Raw genomic sequence first — 21,824 nt, forward strand, 5'->3', positions numbered from 1 at the left:
AATGTTTATCTTAACAGATTGTGCAGACACACATCTGAGAAAAATATAGAATGACTTTGCAACTTTCAGATCATAAATCATCTCTGTGTTGCATTATAACTCACTTGTCTCTTTCCAGATAGGTAGATAGTCATCCTGCTGGATATCCAACATGATCTCCAGCCCGTTTCCCATCCCTCCTTGCTTCGTCTTCCTGGAGGTTGTTTTGTTCCCGTTGAAAGTATAGCATTTCCCATATCTTGTGTAGACCTATGAAAAAACACCCATGACTAATTAAAAAAGTAATATTCTGGTATCGAGGAGGCCGTAACAACAAACAAGCTACAATCTTTGAAAACCATAACCTTTGTTTTTTAAAGATTTAATACTTTAATGAACCTTTGGATCACTCAAAGGGATGGCTTTTAAGACGCTTATGATTAATCGGGGAAAAGGTCACTTTAAACTTCAAAAGTTCTGAGGCATTAAAATCTTCACAGAAGATAGTTTTCCAACTCACATGAAAAACCAAAAGAGATGCTGATTAAAAATGGTACAATTTATCATTCTGTCAGTGGGAATTTGCATTTGGTGGCATAACAAACAATGTTTTATCTGTCTCATTCCTGTCATATTCATTTTGCATTATCATGCAATGCATTTGTTCCTCAAACAAGAGGAAACTGAATACTCCACATCCCCAGAAAAATATCCACTTCTACAATTAAGTCATCCCATCACATTAATTGATCCATATGAGTAATATTGATAAGAGAAGATGAAATCAAAAGCAATAGCTTCTGGAACGGGATTTAATATCCTTACCACAGCCACTTATAGCCACTTAAAATAAAATAAAATAAAATAAAATAAAATAAAATAAAATATAAAAGTCCCTGTCTTTCTTCAAGCAAAAGTGACAAAAGACTGTTATTCAGGTACACTGCAGCCTGACTCTGTAATGAAATACAAAAAAAAAAAAAACATGAAGACAAAACCACTGACAAATAAATGTCAGGAGGGAATGTATCAACAAAACACAGATGGATGAAAAAGAACTCTAAATTGGTTTCAAGTGACTCAAAACACATATTCTTGAAAGATGTATAAATTGATGCTTTCACTTCAGTCTGGGGTGCTCAACTCTTTCTGACCTTTTGTTCACAACCTTTTTGGTTCCAGTCTTTTGCTAACATGCCAAATCAAGTCACTACCACAAATAAAAACAAAGCTTGATTTGTTGGATTGCCTGAAAACACAGGCAAGAAAGAAATGTAAGAAAGACATTGGCAATTTTGAAAAGCCCAGTATAGCTGGGCTCCAGCACATGTTGTGTTTTGGATGCTGGTCCCAACAACTGTCTCCATCAGTCTGGTTAAAGAGATAATTCCTTCCAAATATGACAATTTTGTCATCATTTATTAAGCCTCATATCATTCCAGACCTCTATGTCTTTCTTTCATGAAATGTTTAGCAGAATGGCTGAGCTGTACTTGTTTAGACAATAAAGGTCGGTGGTGACCAGTGACCACTGCTGTCAAGCTCCAAACAATGTTGTTATTGTTATCTAAAACTCAAACTATTAAAGATATGTTTAGTAAATTAAATAGAGCTGAATTAAAGATGAATATTTAACTTAACTCATTAAATTTAAGCTTAAGTACTAAAATTATAGGAGTAAAAATAAAACTTAATAGAAGTATTAAAAAAAAAACAATTTTTTTAATTAAAAAGCATAACAAAATTAGTAAAAAGTATGAAAATATAGTAATAGATAATTAAAATAATAATAATTAATAATTAATAATAAAAGCTAATTCAAAATATGAATAAATACTGTAATAGTATATAAAAAACACAGTCATATTCAATTCAATTCAAGTTTATTTGTATAGCGCTTTTTACAATACAAATCGTTACAAAGCAACTTTACAGAAAATTATGTTTCTACAATATTTAGTAGTAGCTAGTAGTTTGTGCACGTTTGACAGGATTTTAGAAAAAATAAAAAATAATAATAATAATACAAGACGTAGTCAGCTAGACGATGAACTATCAATATTATTAATTAATAGTTATCATATGATGCAGTCACACATGTAGCAATAATTATTTAGTTCTGTTGTTGATTCAAGGTTAGGATCATCTGGGGTCCTCTGAGGGTCAGCATCATCTCTTCTCAGGTGTTCTGGATCCAGACTGGAGCTTGTGTAAATCCTAGTTACCACGGGATGTAAATCCCGTGGCAAAACATAGAAACAAAATAGAGACATCATTAGCATAGCTGATGTTCCAACAAAGTAAAATTAGTTTAACACAAGCTAAAGAATAAAAATGCACATTTGATCAGATGCAACTATACTCACAATTTAAAAGATACATTTTTCATATGCTTGGCGAAAGAGATGTGTTTTTAATCTAGATTTAAACAGAGAGAGTGTGTCTGAACCCCGAACATTATCAGGAAGGCTATTCCAGAGTTTGGGAGCCAAATGTGAGAAAGCTCTACCTCCTTTAGTGGACTTTGCTATCCTAGGAACTACCAAAAGTCCAGCGTTTTGTGACCTTAGGGTGCGTGATGGGTTTTAACGTGGTAGAAGGCTAGTTAGGTACGCAGGAGCTAAACCATTTAGGGCCTTATAGGTAAGTAATGATAATTTGTAACTGATTCGGAACTTAATAGGTAGCCAGTGCAGAGACTGTAAAATTGGGGTAATATGATCATATTTTCTTGACCTCGTAAGGACTCTAGCTGCTGCATTTTGGACTACCTGTAGCTTGTTTATTGAAGATGCAGGACAACCACCTAGAAGTGCATTACAATAGTCCAGTCTAGAGGTCATGAATGCATGAACTAGCTTTTCTGCATCAGAAACAGATAACATGTTTCGTAGCTTGGCAATGTTTCTAAGATGGAAGAATGCAGTTATTGTAACATTGGAAATATGATTTTCAAAAGACAAATTGCTGTCTAATATAACACCCAGATTTCTGACTGTAGAGGAAGTAATGGTACATCCGTCTAGTTGCAGATTGTAATCTACAAGATTCTGTGTAGTGTTTTTTGGTCCAATAATTAATATCTCTGTCTTATCAGAATTTAATTGGAGAAAATTATTTGTCATCCAATCTTTTACATTTTTAACACACTCTGTTAGCTTAGATAATTGGGAAGTTTCATCTGGTCTCGTTGAGATATATAGCTGAGTATCATCAGCATAACAGTGGAAGCTAATTCCGTATTTTCTAATAATATTACCAAGGGGCAACATGTATATTGAAAATAGAAGGGGACCTAGGACGGATCCTTGTGGCACTCCATATTTTACTGATGATAAATGAGATGACACCCCATTTAAGTAAACAAAATGGTAGCGATCGGACAGGTAGGATCTAAACCATCTTAGAGCCTGCCCTTGAATACCTGTATAGTTTTGTAATCGATCTATGAGTATGTCATGATCTATGGTGTCGAACGCAGCACTAAGATCAAGTAAGACTAGAAATGAGATGCAGCCTTGATCTGACGCAAGGAGCAGGTAATTTGTAATTTTAACAAGTGCAGTTTCTGTGCTATGGTGGGGCCTAAAACCCGACTGAAATTCTTCATACAGATCATTTTTATGCAGGAAGGTGCTCAATTGAGCAGACACAACTTTTTCTAAAATTTTAGACATAAATGGAAGATTTGAAATAGGCCTATAATTTGCCAGTACACTAGGATCTAGTTTTGGTTTCTTAATAAGAGGCTTGATATCCGCCAGCTTGAATGGTTTTGGGACGTGACCTAAAGATAACGACGAGTTAATGATATTGAGAAGCGGTTCTTCGGCTACAGGTAACAGCTCTTTTAGTAATTTCGTGGGTACAGGATTTAATAAACATGTTGTTGGTTTAGATACAGTGATAAGTTTATTTAGCTCTTCCTGTCCTATAGTTGTAAAGCACTGCAGTTTATCTTTGGGTGCGATGGATGAAACTGAAGTGTTAGACGCTGTAGAATCTACATTCGCTATTGTATTTCTAATGTTATCTATTTTATCAGTGAAGAAATTCATAAAGTCATTACTATTTAACGTTGGTGGAATATTTGAATCAGGTGGCGTCTGGTAATTTGTTAACTTAGCCACTGTGCTAAATAAAAACCTTGGATTGTTTTGGTTATTTTCTATGAGTTTGTGGATATGCTCTGCCCTAGCAGTTTTTAGAGCCTGTCTATAGCTGGACATACTGTTTTTCCATGCAATTCTAAAAACTTCCAAGTTAGTTTTTCTCCATTTGCGTTCAAGACTACGAGTTACTTTCTTGAGAGAGTGAGTATTACTGTTATATAGTCATACAATAGCTTTGTGTAAAAACAGGTTTAATTTAAGTTGTTCACTAAAAGTCTTGCTTGGTAGCACCATTCACTTTCACTGTATTGAAAAGAGCAGCTTAGACATTCTGCTAAACCAATAAGTTTCCCTTGTAAACTCTAAACCCCATATTTATCATGATCCACCTTCTAGAAACTACCCAGTAAAAACCAGTCTACAAATAAATTCATCCTGGTATAAGATGATCTTTTCCTCAGACTGACTGACATTAAAATTTATTGTTATAAATCAACCAAATTTCTCCAGCAGTGATGCTTGTTCTGATGAGAAGGGACCTTTAGGGGCCACACTTGTATGTAACATGTCTGTTCATTTAGCAGCCTGTGTATGGAGTCTGATCTCAGCTGGCTCCGTACTGAATCAAAGCAGGGCTCTCTGAGCAATACGGGCATGCTGCCAGCTGCAGCTGTGGACGGTGCACACCATACAGCTGTAATTAAGGCTGGAGACAGCCAGTGTTTTCACAAGCAGACACTGGTCAAACAGGATAAAGGAACACAGATATAAACATAATTTTATATAATCAGAGTGCAATCAGACAGCACGCAAACATTACCTCCACTACTGTATTGTACATATAAAACACACATAAATGTGCATGCGTCAAATGCAACATGACAAAGTAATAATCAATTCCAAAATCTTGTATAAACATATGAGAAAACATTTAAAAAAGGTCATATTAGTTACTCATATTAGTCAGAATCAAAGCCAGGCTTTCAGCAAGATGGTGTGTAAACTGCCTTTTTTAACCTACAAAAGCTAACCTGAATTTAATGAATTTTCTGAAATTTTAGAGGAGAGGATCATATTTGCTTACCTTTGAAACCTTTTTTTTGGAGAAACACCTGACTGCAAAGCATTTGCATAATTCTTCCCTTTCCACTAACACCACAACTTAATTGGGTTTAATGTCTGGCTATTTACTGTCCTCTGTTTCTTTACCCCTTCCACTCAGTTTGATGTGTCTTTACTGTCTTTTCTCTTTTCAGCACAAAGAAGAAGTAAAACCTAAAGCCTCTCACATTTGTGGCAGGCATCAGGCAGATTCAACCACTCCCTGTTCTTCAATTATCCAGGGAAGCTACATGAGAACTTCAGTTTTTTTAACATGCAGGATGCGAGTTGGTGAAAAGACTCTGAGTATAAAAGTGAGTTTAAATTCAGCACTGGTTTTTGAAGGATTTAAGCTAACTGCCTCATAAGAAATTTGTAAGGATCAGAGTGCCCAGAGTGTAAAATGTATCAGTCATTCCCTGGTCCTAGTAAATTGTGGTGCTGTCGAATATGGCGCTTTGACTAACAGGATCGTGACTCAAGCATCAACCCAAGATATATATCTGAAAGGTAGCTATTGCTGACTGAATTACACTGTTAAATTAGCTAAATTTGAACCATAGAGTGTTTCCCAAAAGCATGGTTAGCCAACTATGGTCACAATTTATGTCATTATCAACATAGAAGTTCAACGATTTGGTGTTCTCTAAATTCATAGTTCCATCGAACCGGAAGCATCTCAAATTTGTGTGGTTGGAATTTCAGCTCATGACCTATGGTTAAAAGCATAGTTTCTTATTAGTTCAACATGGAATGAAACAGATCATGCTCTAGAGCAAAAGCAAGTGAACATGTAATACAGCCTTTACAAGATTTTAATGTAAGTGTACTGTATCTCTTTTAATTTGTCAACAGAATAAAATTGAATGTCCATGTCTGAAAGTGCTCTAGTATCCCAGAGAATGACATAGACTGAATGAATTAATTATACCGATTATTGCTCCACGCCCTGTGACTATATTGTGTATTATTACACTGTACTATGGTAGCTAAGCAGAGATTTACATTGCTGTATATAAACAGCACCTGTTAATTTATTTAATAGTTACACACATAAATATTTTTCCTGCATATAAATAGAAAACGAAAGCAGAAGTTACGTCTCTCATATTTACCAAAACATAACAAAATGAGCACCAAAAATATGCAAATTCCAAAAGCCAATGCTTTTATTTGAATACAAGTGCAATGTATTCTCTGATTGCTACAACAGATCATATAAGGCTGGCTTAAAAATTAGGTGTCTTAGTGAGCAGTCACATTAATAATGCAGAAAACTGGACTCACAACTGATTTTGACATTAACATGTAGCTGTGTTAATACTCAATCAAGCTTAAAAATACGTAACATACACAAATGTTGCATGAAATAGTCTTATTACTGAAAATGATATCTTAAAGTACTGCTTCTTTAGGTAGCTTGCTAGGTTTTTAGAAGAGCGCTAGATTTTCTGTACCTAACACATCAAAATCTTTAGAGTAAACGGTGGAGTCTTTTAAACAGTCAGACTAAACAGTTGAGCCAGAAAGTGCCATGCAGCGTTACGCTCCATTAGTTCCGCTCTCGTGGGCAGCCGCTAAAACTCTGCATCTATGGTGTCTCTTTGGCAGGCTATCAAGCACTTTACATTTATTGTATCAATTCTTAACTTCATTAAACAAATGACTGACAGTGTCTTTTCCTAAGCAGCTTATCCCTCATGCACACTATGCAGAAAAATGGGCCACGTCTCGAGGACTCATCGACACCGCTTTACACTTGTTCCGAGAGGATTATCACAGTTCTTCATCTTTAGGCATCAATCTGAGATAGAAATGCTCAGAGATCCGACACAATCTGACACTCACATGGGACGTGTGACAAAAGCATGTCCCTCTCCTGTGAGAAGAGCCCCTCTATTGTGACTGTTCATAAACTGAAAAATACATCAAGTAATCACAGTAAAGAGGACTATCAGGAAGCATGGGAGTGTGATAAGAATATAATGGGGAAATCCCTTCAAGATAGCATCAAAGCTTTCCATTACAGTGCTATGAACTGAGAATATTGGCAGAAACATTGTATATTCTTACATGGATATTTCAGGTTCCAAACAAGTTAAGCTCTATCTGTCCATTACCCGAGGCAATCATTTTCACTCTTCTCTCAGTTTGTCACAGAAATGTATCATGTGTTAGGCTGATGTTTTGATGCAAGAAACCTTACACAAGGCGGATATTCAAAAACTCGCCCTTAATTCACCCATTGAAAATTATACTGTTAACACATATATCATCTATCTCTGTGTACACAGTGCTGCTGCAAGTATTTTGAGACCCGATGATCAACTCTCTGCCTGAGGCTGGTCAGATAAACCCTGACTATTTTACTTGAACTTTGACAACCTGGACTGGAGCTCAGCTGAGCGGGGAAATTTGCAGCTGTGCAGCATTTTTTTTAAATGAACCATGTGCCATATGGACCACTTTTGGATTAATTTGTCCCCTTTTCTTTACAAATAAGCAAACACCCTGCCAGTAGCATTAGTCTAACTGTCCCCTGTGTTTTTGAGACACACTTTGTTTCCTTCAGCTTTAATTAAGGTGCCTTTCTTATTATAAGCCTCCATTTCCCCTGTCTTCAGTTTCTCTTCACTGAGAAGCAGCATCTCACCAAGGCTCAGTCAAACACTGCGATCAGCTGAAAAGATAAGCAAAATAACTTCCTTGAGTTCTATCAGCATGACACAATGCCCTCATTAAAAGGGTGGAAAAAAACATTTGTGAATTATGTGTTTTTACAGCCTCTGGAATCAAGCTGCATTGCAAATACTATACAAAGAGGTCTACTGTACAGTATGCTGTTTTAAAAGTGCTTTGAGTACAACACGTGTGTCACAGAGGAATGATTGTAGCACTGCTCATGTAAATAAGACATGCAACATTTATTAATAAATTAAAACATAAAAAGGTATTTGAAATCTTGAAGGTACACATCAAAACAGGCTGAACACAACAACCGTGTTATCAAATGAAATGTAAATCTTGAAAGTCTGACTTGATGTGACAAAGTTTGAAAAACTCATAAAATAAGAATAGCAGCCTGTCCATCCAGAGCTTTCACAAGTCCACTATGGGAAGAAGAACGCCTGCATTTCTCTCTCTCTTCTAAATGGAGAGATGTATCTAGAACTGCTTGTGTGCTATTAGTGATGTGGAGCGGGGCCATCCTCGCAGATGTTCAGCGTGGACTCCACGCTTGCCAAATTGGGATCATGAGACGTCAAGGTTCTCCAGCGAGGCCAGTCTGTCTCCCCAGCATCAAGAACAAGTAAATGGTCAATATTCTTCCTCCATAAAGAGCAACTAATAAGCTTAGCTCTCTCAAATACACAACTGCAAAAGTTTCATACTGCTGACTTGCAGCTGCTTGATTTGCAAGTTTATCTGGCAAACATGCCTTTAATAGTTTTTTTTTCTCCCTCATCCCCTGCTGAATGAGTGACAGATATTGTTTGGATGCATTGTATGGTAAAAATACAGGATTTTACATCAGAGCTGTAGCAGACAAAATGGAAGCAGAACAGACATCTAAAATATGTTTTCTCTGCCTTAGAGAGATTAATTACTCTATTTTTGGGTTAGGTATTTATGTATTTTTTGCTTTGAATTAAATTATTTTTATTTTTATTAAGCTAGCATGCATTAAATTGATCAAAGGTGACAGTCAAGACATTTATAACATTACAAAATATTTTCATTTCAATTTCTTTTGAACTTTCTTTTCATCAGAGAATTCTAAAAAATAAAAAAAAATCCATTAAAATATTAAGCTGCACAACTGTTTCCGACATTGATGATAATAAATGTTACTTTAGCAGCAAATCAGCATATTAGAATGATTTCTGAAGGATCACGTGACACTGAAGACTACAGTAATGATGGTAAAAATTCAGCTTTACCATCACTAATAAATTACATTTAAAATATTTATTAAAAAAGAAAACAGTTATTTTAAATTGCAATATTTTCCAGTATTACTGTTTTTGCTGTATTTTTAATTAAATAAATGCAGCCTTGGTAAGAATATGTGTATGCTAGTTTTCAAAGGTACAGCCTTTCTTTACTGGGACAATAGACTATAAATATTGATGGCTTGGCTTACACACTTTTTGTCCGATCAAATGCTGTCATGATTGTTGAGAAAATCTGTTTAATAAAAAAGTTTAATAAAAAAGTAAATTGTGAGATGAATTTACAATGAGAAATAACAATTACAATTAAAATAAAGATATAAAGACATCATTGTGAGATGTAAAGTCACAAATACGATCTATTGGTTATTTTAAAATGTTTATATATAAAAAAAAAAAAACTAGTTTGTTTTGGTGTCTACAAAAATGATGGTAAATACCAATCTCCTCTCTTTTACCAGTGTAAAGACTGTCTATGTGTTATTAACATGCGTCAACAGCACTGAACTATTTCTAGACGAGAGGGTGTCAAATAACGTGTATCTGAAAAAAAATTACCTGTTGCTTGGCATTTGCATTCGGCGCAAACATCATTTGAATTTTTCATTTTCTAAAGGTTCTTTATAATTTTGCATATGCAGTTGCAATGACACATTCATTTCTTGCTGGTAAGTGCTGGTTCTACTTGTGTCCTGTGCAATCTGGAGAGGTACAAGTGACACAGTTTCCCTCGCTTATGACCTAAACTCCATCTTTGGAATATTTATTTCTTTATTCAAAGACAGACATGAGAGGGAAGTTAATTGATTGATTCACCTTATGAGGCCTAGATGACACCGAGCAGCATGCTTCAATATCTGCCCTTTCATCTGGACTGAATGAAATTAAGATTTTTTTAATTAATCTGATGCACCACTCAAATACAAAATGTTAATGAAGATGTGAACTCCGAGCAGGGTGAGAGCCAGAGTCATGTGTCATGTTGAATTCCAGAGAGTTTGATGTTGTTTTGATTATTTTTTCAATCAAATCTCAAGGTCGTGAAACAGGGGACCAGAGAAATGTAAATGTATCCGCTGCTATCCACCACAGCAGCTGACAGATTTTCACTCTACCTAGTCGCACAGCTGAACCTAATCACAGCAGAATACAAAATATTGCGTTTCATCACTGAATGCATTAACAATTGCCGATTGCACCCATCATATATGTAAACAGTGAGGTGGTGCTGGTGGTGAGATGAGAAAAATACTGTGAATTAATGCTTTGAGATTGCAATCTTGATACACAGGGCCATTACATGTAAATAACAAGGCCATAAATTTGTAAGTCGGGGATTTTGCAATTTTAAATAGTAATTTTAAACTGTATCAATTAGTCCTTGCTGATTTTATTTTTACGTTATACCATGAATCTATTTTGACTGGTCAATAAACAATGGACAGAGGTCCAGATATCCATAAAAAATGATTTAGAATGGGAGACAAAATAATTTACCAAGCTGTCATACAGATGCGAGCTCATCTCTCTCTCATTGTCTGTCTCTATCTCTTGATGTGGACTTACTGTCCTGTAAAAGGGAAGCTGGCAAAATTTTATGTGACTGCTTGTTGCCTGAGATTAAAGAAAATAATTAATCGTGGTCTAAAGGTCTAGTATAGCATTAAATCCAGGATGTGTCCTTAAAGGGATAGTTCTACCAGAAATGAAAATTTTATGTTTATCTGCTTACCCCCAGGACATCCAAGATGTAGGTGACTTTGTTTTATCAGTAGAAGACAAACAAAGAATTTAAACTTAACCATTTTAGTCTGTCAGTCTTAAAATGTAAGGGAATGGGAATCACGGCAAAAAAATAAAAAAATAAATAAAATAAAATTTAAAAAAGCAGATCACAGACTTATATGTGCATTACCGAGGGGCGGACTGGCCATCGGGAGCACCGGGACATTTCCCGGTGGTCTGACGGTCATTCTGGTCTGCCGGCTGCCGCTGTGCAGTCGATCAGGCTGACGTGCAATAGGCTGGTATGTAAATGCGAATTAATTGACGGTCTTATGAATGAACGAATCAGGCGATCACGGAGTGAAAATGACACCACCACATGACCAAACAACAAAATGGAGCGTAAACGCAAAGGAGGAGCAGAGACAGTAAGGGAGCAGGTCGGTCAGAATTACATTTATATTTACTATGGTTCACTGAAAAAAACGAACTGTTCTGTTCACCACACACGGTTCGGCACGCGCTGGGACCGCTGTTCAACTTAAATCTGACAAAGCATCTGTAATATGGTTTACTATAAATAACACGTAAAACAAACAGGGTTCAAAAATATATGTTTCTGTTGATTCATGGGCATTCTGGATTCCCAGACATGACAACAACAGCGATGAAAAATACCTCTACAAATCATTCACTCTTGTTCAATACTAATACGAACACTGTATCCGTGCATTCTCTTAAAGTGACAGTCTTTATATTAATCGAACAGCAACAACCGAGAAATCACTCACTGCTCTTGATTAAAAAGCTTTTTTACTTTAATAAAGATTAATCTTTAATTTATAGTCCAAAATACAATGCTGTTTTACATTTGATTACTTTAATTTCTGTACCTAAAAACTAATGCAAGACCTACCTAATAAAAAAACCTGGAAGTCAGTTTATTTTATTTGTATCTTTACTCTATTGTATTTATTTGTGCTGTTGCTTGTAGATAGAATATTCTTAATAATATGATAATATATATATTTTTTTTGAAAGTATAGTTTTTCCATAAACATGGCACATACAACTATGCCGAAACCGTGACTCTAAAACCATGAAACAAACCGAACTGTGAAAAAGTTGAACTGTTCCACCCTAATATTTACATAATCATTTGGCAGACGGAAGCTTTCATTCAAAGCGACTTACAATAGATAAAAATCTATTTAAAAACAAATTATATATATATATATATATATATATATATATATATAAAACATGTATATAATGATAGATGTTTTAAAAGAGCATCTTAATGACAAACTAGCACACTGTTTTACATATGAAGATACAGTATATTTTTAGTGCCAAAGAAAATTAATTGACCAGAAATGGATTTTCCATTTATGTAGCCTAGTGTACAATGCTTATTTATTTTGAAGCTGACGAAGGAAGCAACAGTAGCACTAGTGATGCTAGTGCTCCTGCTGTTGAACAAGAGAGGGTGGACAGTTCAGCTTTTGAGTCAGAGCAGGAAACCTTCAAGTAAAGTTTAAGCTAGTAGCAAAACTAAACATGACTATACTCTTTTTTTTTTTTACTCATAAAAATATGTGCTTTTATGATTTATAAGGTTATCAGTAGTAAGATTGTGATCATTGGGACATACAATTGATGGCTGCATAATTAATATAGATTATTGAAAGTGCTTACTTCATATTGCAGAGAAACTCAATGTGCAGACTGAGAGTGAGAGAGAGGGGGATTGAGGGAAAGATAATAGAGACAGTGAATGCCTTGATACTTCTTGATACTTCATTTGATTATTTTACCCGTCCACAGTCTAAGGATTTTGATTTATTTTTTAAGTATAACCCAATTCAAACAACTGAAAGAGCCAAAGAGTTTAGCAGTCTGGTGGACACATGAATTGGGTGGTGGTGACTGCAGCAACAGAGGTGGCCTGGGGTGGAGTCAAATTCCCGGCCTGATTTACTGTACCAGTCTGCCACTGACTGCCACCTATCTCTCAAATGGACCGTTGACACTCTATCTACAATCTCAATTGGGAGTTTAATGGTCCAACAATTCAGAAAAGTTCAGACAAGTTCAGGTATTGAAGTGCATCAGAGGTAAACAAAAAAACAAAACAAAAAACTTTATATAAATACTGTTCAGTTTCTTGCACAGAGTGATTGTTTTGTGTCTTTACACATCATTGTATCATCACAAGCCGCAGGGTTTAATTTGGTTTAGTTTGTGTATGTTTTTTTGTTGTTTTTGTTTTATTGTATGTTTTAGCTGTGATTCCCATTCACTTCCATTATAAGACTGACAGACTAAAACTGTTTAAGTTAAAAATCTCAGTCTGTGTTCTACTGAAGAAACAAAGTCATCTACATCTTGGATGCCCTGGGGGTAGGCAGATAAACATCACATTTTCATTTTTGAGTGAGCTATCCCTTTAAGTTCACCTGGCATAAAAAATAAATAAATAAATAAATAAATTTGACCAGCCAATGGCACATACAGTAAGAAAAGGATTTGTGAAACCAGTCTGAAAACAGATATTATTGACAATTTGTTTGGTGATGTTAGTGGTGCAGAAACAGGACACTTCACCTTTAAAACTGACGATCATCTAGATTGTCATGGCATCCCTGAGTTGAAATGCACAGCAATCAATCTACCTCAAGGAATCTTCAAGGTCTAGGCTACACCTTGATGTTTACACACACACACAGTGCACATTTTAGAGGGTATGCACCTCTATTGATGCATTTGTGTGTGTGTTTTGTTGTTGGGGTTGATCAATGAGGTTAGATTCCCTGAGTTGCTCTTTGTCTTGTGGTAATGCTTTGTGCAGAGGTGGCAACCCCAGGCTTGCTCCCACCCAAGAGGGTAAAGTCAGACATCTGAAACTGATTTCCAGGAGTCTGGGATGCCTGTGAAAGAACTGAAAAAAAAAAAAAAAAATTCTCAACAGCCATGTCCACCTCCTCCAGTTCACAACCAGCAACCGTCCTCCAGTTTTCTTGATGGGTCATTTTTAAACACAGCAGTGAGGCTGATGTTATTTCATTCATTATTCCCACACTTATAAGGTTTTAGCTCTAAATCTTAAACCTTACAACTGTCTCTTTATCTGTCATTTATCTTAATTAGAATATATATCATCTCCAGTATTTTTTTTCTGGTTTAAAATGACAAATAATAGATAGATAGACTGCAAGATTCAAATTCACTAAATATGTGTAATGAAAAACGCCTCAAGGTTACGTATGTAACCCTAGTTCCTTGAAGGAACGAGACGCTGCGTCTAGCGCTTTGGGGAACGTCCCTGACGAGACCGACTCTGAATATCGTGTGCAATCCGTCCATCGGAAAGGCGTGACTTCACGGGCGGGGTGACATAGCGACCAGGAAGCTATAAAAGCACGTGCCGTGCAGCTGGCCTCAGCTTCGAGTAGGGAAGCAAGCGCCGGCAGGGGTGCCGGGAGTATGGCTTTGCGACGCAGCGTCTCGTTCCTTCAAGGAACTAGGGTTACATACGTAACCTTGAGGCGTTCCTTTTCAGGAACTCGAGCTGCGTCTAGCGCTTTGGGGAACGATGTGCCAACGCTGCCAGACTTCCAAATCCCTGCCTAATGTGTATCCGAAGAGCACAGCTAAGACGAGAGAACAGAAGAGCCCGGCGTGGCTCGCATGTCAAGATTGTAAAATCGGACAAATGTGGAGGGCGTGGACCACCCTGCAGCGTTGCAGATGTCCAAGAGGGACACACCTGCTGAGAAGGCCTTAGAGGCCGCCATACCCCGAGTAGAGTGAGCCTTGGCCCCCAAAGGAGGGGGAAGACCAGAGGACTCATAGGAGACGTTGATAGCCTCGACTATCCAACGACTAAGGGTCTGCTTGGTGGCAGGAGAACCCTTGTTAGAAGGACCATAGCAAACAAGCAGTTGGTCGGATTTTCTCCACAGGGCAGCTCTGTGGACGTATGCGTCCAGTGCTCGCACTGGACACATACAGTTTAGCTTCTCTTGGTCTGGCTCCCGAAAGGGAGGAGGACAGAAGGCCTGCAGTACGATAGGTTGTGGTGTGACAGAGGGAACCTTCGGAACATAACCCGCTCGAGGGTGTAAGAATGCTTTGGCCATACCAGGGGCAAAGTCTAGGTAGGTAGGGGCCACCGAGAGGGCCTGGCGATCTCCAACTCTCTTTAGAGAGGTGATTGCCAACAACAGGGCAGTTTAATTGTTAGATGTCTGTCTGAGATGTCTTGAATTGGCTCGAATGGAGCTTTACAAAGAGCCTCTAGCACCACAACCAAATCCCAGGGGGGAACACGGGACCTTACTGGAGGTCTCAGCCTCAGTGCACCTCGGAGGAAACGTGTAACTAGGGGGTGTCTACCCACTGACTGATCATTGAAAGGGACATGGAAAGCAGCTATGGCCGCCACGTAAACCTTTAAGGTGGAGTGGGATAACCCCGCAGAGAGCCTGGCTTGTAAAAACTCCAGAACTGTACCAACTGGGCAGTTTGCTGGGTCAAGCTGGTGGTCTCTGCACCATGAAGTGAAGAGTTTCCACTTCAGGGCGTACAGTTTCCTTGTAGCGGGAGCTCTGGATTGGAGTAGGGTCTCAACAACCTCGGTTGAGAGACCAGCTGCTAACAGTTGTGCCCCCTCAGGGGCCACACCCACAGCTTCCACAACTCCGGGCGAGGGTGAATTATCGTACCCTGTGCCTGTGAGAGTAGGTCTGTCCTGATCGGTATCTCCCACGGAGAGCCGTCGAGGAGCGAGACTAGATCTGAGAACCATGGTCGGCCCGGCCAGAACGGGGCTACTAATAACAGACGGACCCCGTCCTGGCGTACTCTCGCCAGAACTCCCGGGAGCAGAGCGATAGGGGGAAAAGCGTACAGACGAAGCCTCGGCCAGGTCTGTACCATAGCGTCCAGTCCCAGAGGAGCTGGATGAACTAGAGAGAACCAGAGGGGACATTGCGATGTCTCCTGAGTCGCAAAGAGGTCCACCTGGGCTGTGCCAAATACTCTCCATATCTGCTTCACCACCTCGGGGTGAAGCATCCATTCCCCGGGCCTCGGCCCCTGCCTCGACAGTATGTCTGCTCCCACATTCAACCTCCCAGGAATATACACTGCTCTGATCGAGAGGAGTTTGCCCTGGGACCACAGAAGGATCTGGTGTGCCAGCTTGTACAAGGGGCGTGAACGCAGACCCCCCTGGTGATTGATATAAGAGACCACTGATGTGTTGTCGGTGCGCACCAACACATGGTGACCTCTCAGGTCTGGGAGGAAATATTTCAATGCTCGGTAGACTGCTAGCATCTCTAGGCAATTGATGTGCCATGTCAGATGGCGATCGCTCTACAGACCGCGGGCAGGGTGGCCACTCATGACCGCACCCCAACCGGTGAGGGACGCGTCTGTCGCTAGCGTTACATGGCGACAAGGAGCTCCCAGCACCGTGCCCTGATTCAAGAACCAAGGTTTCTTCCACATGTCTAAGGCACGAAGGCACCGCCGCGTGACCTTGATAACTCGAAGTGGATTTCCCCTCGGGGAAAAGCCCTTGGGCTTGAGCCACCACTGTAGGGGTCTCATGTACAGCAGGCCAAAAGGTATCACGTTGGACACAGCTGCCATCAGCCCTAACAATCTCTGGAATTGTTTGACAGTGAGCGACTGGCCTTCTTTGACTCTCTCGACTGACGTGAGGATCGACTCGATCCGAGCAGGAGACAAGCGTGCCTGCATCGTGGTCGAATTCCACACTACGCCTAGATAGGTGGTTCTCTGAACTGGAGAAAGTACACTCTTCTTGGCGTTTAGTCTCAAACCCAGCTCCCCCATGTGTGCGAGGACGACATCTCGATGTCGAACCGCCATCTGCTCTGATTGAGCTAGAATCAACCAATCGTCGATATAGTTCTGAATGCGGATGCCCTGCATACGGAGGGATACCAGAGCCGCATCTACACATTTTGTGAACGTGCGGGGTGAGAGTGCGAGGCCAAAGGGAAGTACTCAGTATTGGTAGGCTTTGCCCCCAAAAGCGAACCTCAGAAACTTCCTGTGTTGTGGAAGGATGGAAGTATGCGTCTTGAGATCTATTGTGACAAACCAGTCCTCGGATCTGATTTGAGCTATAATCTGTTTGACAGTGAGCATTTTGAACTTCAGTTATATTACTGAGAGGTTTAGATGACATAAGTCTAAGATCGAACGCAACTCCCCATCCTTCTTTGGAACTATGAAATACCGGCTATAAAACCCGGACTCCCTGACTAGAGGAGGGACCACCTCGATGGCCTCCTTCCTAAAAAGGGTATTCACTTTTTTGTTCCATAACCAGAGCCTGCAGGAGGCCGACTATTGTCTTTCCACTGTGCGCAGGACCCATTGAGATACATTGGCAGTAGTTTCCACGCTGCTAGCTAATGTACTAAGGGAATCAGTCTCTCGAGACTGATCTCTGGAGTAAGAGGCCCCCGAAGGGGAGGCGAGCATCCCAGCTCCGCTACGCTCACGGGCGGAAATAACTGAGTAGTGCTCGCTGGAGGCCGCTGCACCCTGAAACTCCGGCAGGGTTGGCAGACCCACCTCCCGAGGGCACTGAGGTGAGACGGGCACCGTGTAATGAGGTGGACACCGCTCTACCCCAGTAGGGGCTGCCCTCTGTAGTAGTGACTGTTTGTACGCGGAGGGGGCTGCTCCCGCCCAGCAGTCCCTCCAGTACATCTAACTTCATGAGTCAAATACCTGTCATTATATTCCTCAGAATTTAATGAAATCAAACAATCAGACAAGTAAATACGGTCTGGATTGTGATACAATACACATTGAAGTGATATATTGAACTTCTCGAAGTCACTAGATTCCTCAGAATCTAATGCAATCCAAATTCCTCAGAATTTAGTGAAATCAAACAATCAGACAAGTAAACACGGTCTAGATTGTGATAAAGTACACATTGAAGTGATAGAACCAACTCCTGCTTATTAAATGGAGTTAAAATAACCAGACACGCGGTCGGGTATGGAAAAAATTCACATCAAAACTGAAAATGATGTAATACACGCTTTGCCTCGACAGCGCGCGAATAGCTTAGTCACACAAACAATATTAATCCCCTCGGAGATTAAATAGCTGCTCACTAACGCTGCCCGTATAATGACACTGTTTGTTTTATACTGTGCTTATGCAACTTTGTTTGTGCAACTACAAGCTCGCCGACGCCCTCCGTATCAATCTCCTCGGAGAAAGAAAGGCAGAGCGTCAAGCCCGACGCTCGGGGGGAAGAGCCGAAGCTCGGGCTTCCAAACCCCGGAATCAGGCAGATCTGGTGGGTACGGTAGGAGATAAGGACGTGCCCGTCTCCATACCTTCCAGCAGATCGATCTGCGAACCCAACGAATGCCGGCGCGGCTTCGCCTCGGCGAAAGCGGAACCGGCATCGCGAGGAACGCTTGCGAAGGCTCACTTCTCGAAGAGAGCCCTGCGGGATCGAAGCGTCCGCATTGGCATTCGTTCACAATGCGGGCAGTCGGCCCCCTCGAGAGCCGACTCAGCGTGCTTCGATCCCAGGCAAGCCACGCACAAACTGTGTGTATCCCCACTCGTAATGTAGCGAGGGCAGGGAGAAACACACAATCTATAACGTGGCTTGGAATCGCCCTTCATATGTTAGAGCTTTTGCTTTTGTTTTGGCATATTGAGCTGTTTTAGCGATCTTTGAATGGCTAAGGGACAGACAACAATAAATAGGACCAACAGGACAGACTTTTGACATGCACACACAGAGCGCTTGCTGACAGATTCGAAGCTGAGGCCAGCTGCACGGCACGTGCTTTTATAGCTTCCTGGTCGCTACGTCACCCCGCCCGTGACGTCACGCCTTTCCGATGGACGGATTGCACACGATATTCAGAGTCGGTCTCGTCAGGGACGTTCCCCAAAGCGCTAGACGCAGCTCGAGTTCCTGAAAAGGAACTACATTTTATGCTCAAAATATAAACAGATTAAATATTTTTCTTTCTTTTTAAAGCATATTGTCAATTATGGTCTGCACAATAAGCTAAACCTTGCATCTTTTATTGTAAAAACCATAGAAAGAGTTGCATCAGTCTTGCTCAAAATTTAAATGAAGTTTGACCCTTCCAGGGAAATCTCCACACAGAAAATTAATTTACAAAAGAGGTGGAAGAAGCGTGTGCCAGTTTCTTTCCTCTTTTGTTCGTCTTGAAGTTCTCTGTAGGATTTCAAAGAATGTGAATACCAAATTGGATCAAAGATATTGGACAGCCTGAACCTTCATGGCTCCTTTTTCTTCTGTAGACACCGTGAAGGCTAACGTGAACCGAATTTCAGCCATGAATCTCATTATCACTCCAGAACATATAGAACAACATTATCCAAAGCACATGCATCACCCATTGATAAAGTTGATTCATTAACCACTTCAGCTGTTATTTTGATTTTTTGAGAATTAGGCATATGCAATATTGGACCCACCGGTGGGTCCCCAGAGTTGATGTGGTTAAAGCAGTTTGTATTTTGAATGTAACTGATTGTGATCTGCCGTTAGCGAGGGAAATTTCCTTCCCAGCAGAATGTACACAGAATGTACACAGAATGTACACAGTATCCGTTTTAGTGCGCTGCTCATTTCTCAATGACCTATAACCCCATACATTAGCTCTGAGTGTATACTCCATAAACAGAACAGCAAACTCAACCTTGACCCTTTCAAAATTCTAGTTTAATTAAAACCCAGTCTATCATACAGTAATTCAAAAAATTATATATATATATATATATAATAAAAAAAAAGTGCCCTCTCCAGAGAGTCATCTAGCCAGAGGGAAAAACTTCGCAACAATACAACTTAATTTCCCATGAGACCTTGGGCATAGCAAGTATTTAACAATTGTAGGGACAAGCCCACAGTGTGTAAGCAAAAGGTAAGGTCTTTTTTAGCCCAACATCACTTGAGAGCCATCTCAGTATTTTACTGCCAGATTGCACTTTTCATGACACCTGACCATAAAAAAAGTCTTTGGTACAACACAAACCATGTACCAACCACAATGTACCAACCATGTACCAAGGGCCCTTTTGTGTTTGGGGCACAGAATACAAAATCAATCTGTTCTGCCTTATAAAAGATGCACAGTGTGCAAATATGCTAATGCATGTGTGGAATCACCTCCACTGTACACTGGACCACCCCTACGTGGTCAGGGTAAATATAGTGGTGCTTTTGTGGTGCTTTATACCCCTGTCACTATTGATCTGGGGCTGAGTGCTTGTGTGCTTTTCTAGTTCTGCCATTTCTAGTAACTGTAACTGGAGGGATTTTCCAGTGTCAGTTACCTTTGCTATTTGCTGTCATGCCATTGGCAAGTCCTATGCTTCCTTCGCCTAAAAAATTTGTATTAAATACATTAATTTTAATTACCACTATATTCAGGGGCGTTGAACAAGATCCCGGGCCCTATGCATAGGCAGTCCTGATTGCCCCCACCCATGAAAATATCCGGGAAAAATAAAATATATTACAGACTTTTCAAGGGCCCTCTCTTCCTTTGGGTGCCCTGGTAATCAGTACTGGTTTTACCCACAGTCCGACGCCCCTGACTATATTAAATACAAAAGACTCTTTCTTCAAGTTACATAATTTTTCTCACTAGGTGTCGATTACCAACTGTCTTTTTGAGTAAGTTATTTTGTTAATTCACATTCATTTACAGATTTAAAAAAAAAAAAAAGATTAATTCCAATACAAAACAAGTCTCCGTCTTTAAGAGTGAGTAATTTGAATTATTCACTCATCTGATACGTTCATCAACACTGATTCATTCAGGAAGAAAATAACTGACTCTTTAAAAGTGAGTCATCTGAATCATTCACTGAACTGATTTAAAAACTGTAACAATAAAAATCTATACATTAGTTAAATTCATTTAATTAATCTAAATGGTATATGTGTTGAGCAAACTTAGATAGTTATACTTAAATTAGAAAGTCATACAGGTTTGGAATGACATGAGGGTGAGTAAATGGTTAAAGATTTGTTAAATTTTTGACGAACTTTCCTTTTAAAGTGTTACCATGATTTAAAAGGATATTTCACACAAACATGAAAATCCTGTCATTATTTACTCATCCTCCTGTCTTTATTTATTTCACTAATTCCATTCAAAAAAGCAAAACTTGTATATTATATTCATTCATTACACACAGACTGATATATTTAAAAAATTATGTTTATTTCTTTTAATTTTGATGATTATAACTGACAATTAAGGAAAATCCCAATATAAAGAAAGGATTTTGGCCACCTAAACAGTATAAAAATTAAAAGTATGAGCATGTACAGCACTCAATACTTAGTTGGGGCTCCTTTTGCCTGAATTACTGCAGCAATGCGGCGTGGCATAGAGTCGATCAGTCTGTGGCACTGCTCAGCTGTTATGAGAGCCCAGGTTGCTCTGATAGTGGCCTTCAGCATTGTTGGGTTTGGCATATCACATCTTCCTCTTCACAATACCCCATAGATTTTCTATGGGGTTAAGGTCAGGCGAGTTTGCTGGCCAATTGAGAAGAGGGAAACCATGGTCCTTAAACCAGGTACTGGTAGCTTTGGCACTGTGTGCAGGTGCCAAGTCGTGTTGGAAAATGAAATCTGCATCTCCATAAAGTTGGTCAGCAGCAGGATGCATGAAGTGCTCTAAAACTTCCTGGTATATGGCTGCATTGACCTTGGAGCACAGAAAACACAGTGGTATAAATGGTATAAACCAACACCAGCAGATGACATGGCACCCCAAACCATCACTGACTGTGGAAACTTTACACTGGACCTCAAGCAACGTGGATTGTGTGCCTCTCCTCTCTTCCTCCAGACTCTTGGACCCTGATATGCAATTATGCAAAA

General features: G+C 39.6%; 1 protein-coding gene across 1 annotated transcript in view; it reads right to left on the reverse strand.

The window, feature by feature from the left end:
• The window catches only part of LOC132152802 (acid-sensing ion channel 4-A-like), a 90,585-nt gene that overhangs the window by 7,883 nt on the left and 60,878 nt on the right, over positions 1-21,824 (reverse strand). Inside the window, exon 2 of the mRNA XM_059561700.1 lies at positions 105-249. Within this exon, the coding sequence (XP_059417683.1) occupies positions 105-249 (145 nt within the window). The remainder of the gene's footprint in view (positions 1-104; positions 250-21,824) is intronic.

This window comes from Carassius carassius, chromosome 11, assembly GCF_963082965.1.
Source record: "Carassius carassius chromosome 11, fCarCar2.1, whole genome shotgun sequence".
NCBI lineage: Eukaryota > Metazoa > Chordata > Actinopteri > Cypriniformes > Cyprinidae > Carassius > Carassius carassius.